The sequence below is a fragment of the Pseudochaenichthys georgianus genome, chromosome 10 (assembly GCF_902827115.2).
Source record: "Pseudochaenichthys georgianus chromosome 10, fPseGeo1.2, whole genome shotgun sequence".
NCBI classification, from domain to species: Eukaryota; Metazoa; Chordata; class Actinopteri; order Perciformes; family Channichthyidae; genus Pseudochaenichthys; species Pseudochaenichthys georgianus.
Genome location: NC_047512.1, coordinates 41,687,216 through 41,695,524, shown reverse-complemented (window position 1 = coordinate 41,695,524; position 8,309 = coordinate 41,687,216). Strand labels below are relative to the sequence as shown.

Here is an 8,309-nt window from a genome sequence, read left to right as displayed (position 1 = left end):
CTTAAAACTTCAAGAGAATAACACTGATGTGAATATGAAAACCAGGCATCATACCGTGGTCGGATAATTGTTCAGGTGTTTTTAATGCAGCGAGGTACAGTTATTTGTTATGATTGATATATTTGAATAATTTCAGTATATTTTGTAGTTGTTTGAAAACATATATTTTTATCAGAAGTACACTGCAATTGTTAGGCAAAATTCAGCTGAGAAACCCGATCAGTGATAGGGTTTAGTTTGAACCTGGAACCAATGTGTGCATATGCCAGAGCTGAATCTTTTTTGTTTTTAATTCTATCTATCCGTTTTTCTGTACCTCATGTAATCCTTCTTGGCAAGAACTCTGAATCCCTGAAAACACTAATTCTAGATCTCAAACTGATTTCTCAACAACTATGTATTAGACCAATCTTTTTCTTCAACACACCTCCTGGATAATTTATGGTTTTTTCTCCCATTTTTTAGCAGCCAGACAGCACCGCCCTTCTTCTTCCCTGCAGATACAACATCTTCACCTTTTAAGGCGCTGCCCAAGGTACATGTCATCTTGGGAAATGTCTTGCATGAAGTGGTGCTCAGACATTCGGTGCAATACTCCTCCACAGCCACAGGGCACCGAGCTGCAGCACAGAGCCCCACAGGAAGTCATTCCTGCCTGGGGCCAAACTGTTTCACTCCTCCCTCAGAGCATCACTCTCTCAACAGACTGGCCATTGGACCCCCCCCCCCCCCCTCAGCAGCCATACACCCACACCAAACTGTGAAATACTGACTTTACTTACAATAACTTGTGAAATTATCAAAACTCTGCAACTATGTCATAATAATTAAAAATAACTGATAAACATGAAACACATCTCATATGTTATCAAAACGAAATCACATAAACCATACATTGCAATAATACTGTACATATTTTTACATGCTGTTTTATATCGCAGAACAATATCCACATTTTTACTTATAGGTTATGCATGTATATTTTATTATTTATTGTTATTATATTCTCTAAGTATTTCTGGTTTAGATTGATTTGTATTCTTCATGGAAGCCGTGTCGATCTGGAGGAATATTATTTTTAGAGTCTTAATTATTCTCACAATTATTTTGAGTAGTTTTTCACTGCCTTCTTTGTTTAAAGATAATGTACTGAGCTGACTGTCATCTGCAAATAATGACGTTTGTCAGGGAGTGCTTTATTTTGAAAAGCAGAACCGGAAGTGTTAGTAAAGGTCCGTCACCGATAGCTAACAAGCTAGTTGTTGTTGCTTCATCAACAGCTTCTTGATGAGCTAACTATTCTGTTGTGCTTCTGTCTAATGTGGCAAGTCGGTGATTGACATAGCCGTGGGACGTTGGCCAGCGCTGGGACCTGGGTGGAACTAGGCCAGGAGGCCTGAAGCTAAACGGGCATTTGCCAGTTACACTTTAACCTCGCCCACAGCTAACCTCCCTTGCTAGCGTTTACTCTGAACAACAGCACATCACAACCGCCTATGAAGTGCAGCTAGCTAACTCTACCAAGTTAGCTGTACCTAGCCCCATTACCAGTCCTTCGAAGTAATGCACCTGAGGTAACGTCATGTTGTGTGATGTATCCTTTTTATTGAGGCTAGTAGCGTTAGCCGAGTCGGGTTATTCCACTTCCGCTTTCTTCGTAACGGCTTCTGTATTTACTTTGCCAACAAAAAAACCGTGTCACTCTAATTTTGATAAGCTAATTTAAGTATCCGTGTCGATCATTTGTAAACTCCCGGTGGGTTTGGGTTTGACAGGATGTAAACAATTCACCTGTCACCATTAGCAGCTACCGAGCTCAGCTAGTGCTAAGCTTTAAGTCTTGTGACCTGCAGGGTGATCTGCTGTTCATGTTGGTGGTTCAATGACAACTTTGTTTTGAAATTCCCTTTTTGATAATTGTACCCCCCCTTTTTTTGGTTAAAAATATGTGTTTTCTGTATTTGGTGGAGCTGTGTGCAATTGACAATAACGCTTTTTTTTATTTGGAAAAATAAGCATATTATGTAATGACTACTTGTTATCTATTAAATATTTAAACAGAAAAACATCCCCATTATTGATAGAACATCTCTAAGCTCATTTAATAGACATGTCTAACATGCTGTAGCTTTGTATTCAGCACAGTAAGATCATCTCATAAAATGTTTCTTTTGCAGTAATGTTGTGTAGGTGGATCCATTGATAACCCATCATGATGGCAGGTTCCCAGTGGGAGCTTCCTCCAGAGCTATGTTGTCGTCCCATGGCCTTCGTGGCTCTAACCGGTCTGGATGTGGTTTATAACGCCGTGCACCGGGCCATCTGGGACGCCTTCTGCGTCAACCGGCGAGCTGACAGAGTTCCCATCTCTTTCAAAGTCCTCCCAGGAGACCACGAATACCCCAAATGTCGCACTAAGGTGAGCAGTCGATGGAGATAAGAGAGATTTTTCCTTCTTTTACAAACTAATTCCTCTTACTGTGTTTGTGTATGCATCGTTATATAAAAAAATCTCATTTATTGTATGTGTAAACGTGCTTTGCAATAATCCTGTTTTGGATTCTGTAGTCCATGTACTTAAAAAGACAATAAAATATCCCAACAAACTCAACTTACAGTATAACATTTATTTGCGTACTAAATGACCTCCACCTGTGTTAAGATTAAGGGAGCAAAAAACTAATTATTTCCGTTATCGAAAATACTTAAATTATTCATTTACTATCAAAATAGTTGGAGATCATTTTTGTATCAATGAACTTAGGCAGGAGCCACACGAGGACGATAACGCAAACGGACCGAAATCGATATCAAAAAAGTATTCCGTTCCCACGCAACAGGCACCAGAAACGTGTCCGTTCACACGAGACCGCTGGAAAGCGCTGGAGACGCTGTAGTACATATGCCGGGCCTGTAAGTGGCGCTGTAGTCTGCCACAAAAGCAGTGAAGAAGACTTCCTGCGCATGGTTGCCATGGTTGCCCTTCTGTTTATTCTCCGCTGTGGACGCTCTGGCTCTGTTCTCCCTCCCCGAGGCGAGCGTGTGCTCCTGCTGTATGTCTCTCCGGTAGTCCACAGCAGATGACAAGCACTCGCCTCTTCCAAGGGACGAGGGGACCGTGAGGCAGAGTTTCAGTTAGATTTTTTTTCGCCGTCCGTTAAAGTTTAAATCTTCCGGACAAAATTAGAAAAGTGCCGGTCAAAGGTCTTCTTTGTTATTTATTGAGCTTTAAAAGAAATGAATAACGACTATATAATAATATAAGAATAAAAAACGGAGCCTCTCTCTTCCTCCCCCTCTCCTTCAGCCCAGCAGCTGATCTCTGAGCGGGAGAGGCGGGGCTATTGCGTCATCGTTATCAGGACATGATCGTATAGGCGTAGACACGGAGCCGTTTGCCCCCAGAGCGTTTGGTTTCCAGATCTACCCACCTAGGGACCCGTTATCGGTTTTGCGTTGCCATGTCGGCCTCGAGTGGCCGAACCGTCTATCTGATAGTGAACTGTAGCGGATACGACCGTTATCGTCCTCGTGTGGCCTTAGTGTTTCAGTTTGAGCTAAGATGTTGAAAAACACCAAATGAATCCAGGTGTGAGATAAGCGCTGCAGTCGCTTCAGTGTGTGTCTTTACCAGTTGTTCTCTGTCTGTCTGTGCAGCGGACTTCCTATGAGTGGTACATCCCCAAAGGCATCCTGAAAACAGGATGGATGCATAAACACCTGAACCTGGTACCAGCTCTGGTGGTTCTGTTCTACGAGCTGGACTGGGACGACCCAACATGGAAGGAGAAACAATCTGAATGTGCCACTAAGGTGGAGATTGTAAGGTAGGTGAACATTATTGTAGTTTTTAGAAAGGGTGTTAATGGGTGACGAGGGTTAGAGTGCTGGTTGATGCCTCAGGCTTCTGTTGGATCAGGCTTGCCATCATCCACCTCCACTTATTATGTTGACAAAGTAATAACTTTGGATAAATGCCAGAAGACTGTTGTTGGAGCATTGTTAAAGATGTTTGTAATTCCACTTTATTCAAGACTTATAGCTTTCAAGCATTGGGCATGGACACTGTCCTGCAGGTCATCTCTTCACACCCCTAGCAGAAACACAACCGCAGCACACTTACCTGCAGTCATGTGTTGTTGTCTTTAGGACCAGCCTTCAGGGCAGGAACACCAAGGTGGCTGTGGTTCTGATCCAGAAGAAGACTCCTCTCCCTCCAGGTAAACATACCTACTTTTGCTCTTCTTCTCTTTCCTGCTTGAAGTCACTGCTTCTCCCTTCAGCCTCAAGGCCAGCTGCACGGCCATTCTTCAGATCAGCGTGGTTAGAACGAGCAGCTCATATTGGCAACGAGAGCCTCTGTGGTGGAGTGCAGAGCACCGGAGAGGGAGAGGGGGAAAGGAGAGAAACTAGCACAACAGAATACATGGAATAGAGGGCACTTGAAATGGTTCCACTGAATATGTTGCTTTGCCTTTTCCAATGGTAGGTATATTGTATTTCCCGGCTTTCCTTTCTGGCGGGAGCAGTACAACAATGTCTGGTACATATTAACAAGGCTCCAATGTGTTCTGACAAACCTCAGAAACATTTGATCAGTTCTGTAATGATCTCATATCAGCATAACTGATGAAGCTTTAGACATCAGGCGGCTAATGTTGAAAGACTGCATTGCTACGCTATATTCATAGAACACTTGTATATCTTTGAGGCCACTCAAAGCTCTTCTGCACCACAAGAAGGCGCTCGCCCACACCCTGCTAGCCATGCCTTAGGGATCTGTTTGGGGTTTAGCGTCTTGCCCATGCTCACATATTAACCACAGGAGCCAGGGGTTGCACCACTGACCACTCTACTTCCTGAGCCACAGCCTGCACAGCAACTTGACAGCTTCTCACCTGCGTTACGCCCCTTGTGTTCCTGCCCAGGAGAGGACCTGGTGGCTTCAGAGAGAGCAGCGACTCTTTGTAACGCCTGTGATCTGTCCGGAAAGAGTCTGTTCGTGCTGCCACACACCGACCACTTAGTGGGCTACATCATAAGGTACTTACCATCTCACTAATGCCATATGAACACGTCTTTGTCAATGTATGAGGAATCATCCAAATGGCTCTCCACTTGCATTCAATGGAAATGGTGTTTTCAATTGAAGAGCTTAGCTGACAAAACCATAACAGTGGGAAACAATGCATTCAAACATTTGCCACAGTGATGTCAACATATTCTCTAAATGCATTCTTATTCTTATTGTGAAACCAATAGTCCAAATGCATGTCTAACAGGTGCAGCAAATACAAAACGGGAACATTTCTTCCAGATGTGTGTTAATGTAATCGTCCCTGTAATTCTGCAGGTTGGAGAATGCTTTCTATGAACATTCTCAGACATACTACTACACTGAGATCCGCCGAGTCAAATCCCATAAAGAGTTCCTCAACAAGACGACAATCAGGTAACAGTACAACCCAACTAGAGCAAATGTAACTACAGTTTCTACGTGTGCAGAGACAGAGGGGTGCAGGAATGGGGGTGGTGGGTCCGTCCGACTGACAACTTCTCACTTCAAAAAAGAAGAGATCTAGATCGCAAAATAATTAAACAAGCGAGTGCCTGTTTTTCCTGGCCAAGGACAGGTTCCGTTAACACAACACGAGTGTAGCGTGGTTATGTCTCGTCTGAAAGGAGTGTAGACTAGAGTGCTGACGGAGAGCACCGGAACGCCGCTCCAGCCCTTAAAATATTGCAGTACCCATAAGGAGCCGTACACATGCCGGAGTGTTTGCGTGGCTGTGTCTTTAGTTGTAAGCACAGTGGCGATCTGTTGTTATTAGCATCTGGTTAGCTAGCTATGCTAACACATTTAAAGAGCTTTACTACAACCAGGTAGAAGAGAGCTCTCTCCTGAGAGGCTCAAATAACCTCAGCTCAGTGAGGTTAAGGCACACCTTGATATGATCAATATAGTTATTAATGAGACTAAATGAAAAACAGGTATAAAATACGATATGACAGTAACAAATTAAATTGTTAAAAATAACAAGAATAGAGTTTAAAAGGGAGTGATTTGTAAAATATCCAAAAAGAAAATCTGCTTACAGTTCTGTTTCAAATGGGTGCTGAGAGATGTATCCATAGATCTCATCATGTTGCTCTCAAAGTGCACCAGATTGATGCTTTAAACATCAGTATTTAAAAAAAAAAAAAAATCTTCCCGGGGGAGCATGCCCCGGACCCCCCTAGAGGAGGTTAGGTCCCCCCACCCACTTAAATCATGTTCACATGGATAGGAAACTAAATACATTTGCACACATTGTGTCCATATCTTTCTGTGTTGGTGGTCATGCCACACCGTGCACGTGCATGCATGCACGAGTCATGGTGAGATATTGGATTGGTTGCTTTTTCTTTGCACAGCATGAAAGAAAGACAACATTAATGGGCTGTGATTTTAGTTTTTTAAGCAGAGGTTGAGTTCAATAATTTGTACGACCCTCGGAGGATGTTGTAAAAATAGAAAAGAAAAAGGTTCCCCACCCCTGCTGTAAATAATAATAAAAATCCTTGATTTATAACTTAACATCTCTGTCTCCTATTGATCTGAGTATATTAAAGAATAGCAGTTAATTGAAGCATTATAGCACAGGCCTTTGTCAGATGGTATATTACGCTGTTTTTTTCCTGCTTCGAATTGTTCTCTCTTTTTTCACCATACCTGTGTTTGCATCACTGATAAAATACACCAGTAATTACCCGGCTGTTGTATTTTCAAAGCTTCTGTATGTCTTAAAAAGGTGGCTGCGAACAAGTGACTAAATCTGTAAGTTTGTAAGACTACAGGTTCATACAGTAAGCATGTGTCTGCCACAGGGCTTATTTTCTGCAATATACAATGGAAAAATCCCACCGCTTTGAGTCAAGGGAGCCCTTCACTTAAAGCGATGCTAACTTCTGGGTCGGACCACAGACATACATCATCACTGCACACACACTGAGCTGTCTGGGAAGTACTCTGAGATGCCCGCTCCTCACAGAGTCCTTGTTTCTCTTTGATGTTCCCAGCTGCTGTTTGTCAGACACCAGTTTAAGATCGCCTTCTTCAGTGAGCTGAAACAGGACACCCAGAATGCTCTCAAGTAAGTCTGAGCCTATAAATGAATGATGGACTGTTCTTTGGTGTTGGCTACGATCAGTTCCGGATAGAAATGGATGAGACGTCACACTTATCAAAGGCAGATTGAATTCACACACATCCACTTTCCCTGTTTGTTGTCTTAACTGAAAATATAAAAGGAACTGTGGCTTCCTACTTAAAATAGAATTTGAAAGGATCCTGGCTAATATCCTAGCTGTCCCTCTTTCTCTTATTAATTGTGAGGTTTAATATATATTGCACATTTAATACGACAGACTCAAAGCCCTCAAACAAAGTGTTGAATGTTTGTTTGTGTCTGTAGGTACTACAGAACTGCATACAGTCTGGTTCATGAGCTGCGGGCCCACGAGACCAACATGTTGGAGATCAAAACGATGGCTGGATTCATCAACTATAAGGTACACTTTGGACTGTCTGTAGGAAAGTGATTTGACACAGAATGTGATTGAACTGGGGGCTTAGTGTCTGATGATTGAACAGTTAAGGATTCAGCCCAAACCAGTTGGAAGTCTTTTGTTACGGAGCGTTGATCACCTTTTTGTCTCTCTCTCTTCAGATCTGCCGTCTGTGTTTCCAGCACAACACTCCTCTAGACGCCATCGCTCAGTTCAGGAAGCACATCGACCTGTGCAAGAAGAAGATCGGCAGCGCTGAGCTGGCCTTCGAGCACTCTGCATGGATGTCTAAACAGTGAGGATGCATACTGGAATATACTTTATTAGAAATGATAGAGACTAAAAATGGTTCTATCTACCTTGCTGCATTTAAAACAAATCTTAGTTAAAGGTCCCACGACATTTCTACTGATCATAGTTCCATTGTTGAGGTCTACTAGAATAGATTTACATTGTTCAATGTTCCAAACTCACATTGGTTTCTCACAGCATCTCTGTAAAGTGTGTGTATTCACTCTGTCCTACACGGCTTGTTGGAGCTCCTGCAGACCGGTTACATGCAGCACAAGCTACATAGCACACAAGGGGACGGGTAATAACCGGGAAGCATGACATGGGACCTTTTAAGCAATAAAGCGGGAGTTATGCACATTGCTGAGGATGCAGCTTGTTGTTGGATTATGAGTGTGTGAGAAGGTGTCTGTCATGTCGTTTTGTACCAGAACATAACGGGTGGAATGTAATACAGTACTGTTACTCAA

At 42.8% G+C, this 8,309-nt stretch overlaps 1 protein-coding gene across 1 annotated transcript; it reads left to right on the top strand.

The window, feature by feature from the left end:
- The first annotated feature begins 1,209 nt into the window (after positions 1-1,209).
- Positions 1,210-7,876, top strand: LOC117453656 (trafficking protein particle complex subunit 11-like). Its single transcript, XM_034092557.1, is given in 9 exon segments — positions 1,210-1,574; positions 2,178-2,419; positions 3,658-3,827; positions 4,150-4,220; positions 4,929-5,043; positions 5,354-5,452; positions 7,032-7,133; positions 7,455-7,551; positions 7,710-7,876. Coding segments are annotated over 8 exon segments (999 nt in total). The 5' UTR covers positions 1,210-1,574; positions 2,178-2,212; the 3' UTR covers positions 7,848-7,876.
- The last annotated feature ends 433 nt before the right edge of the window (positions 7,877-8,309 follow it).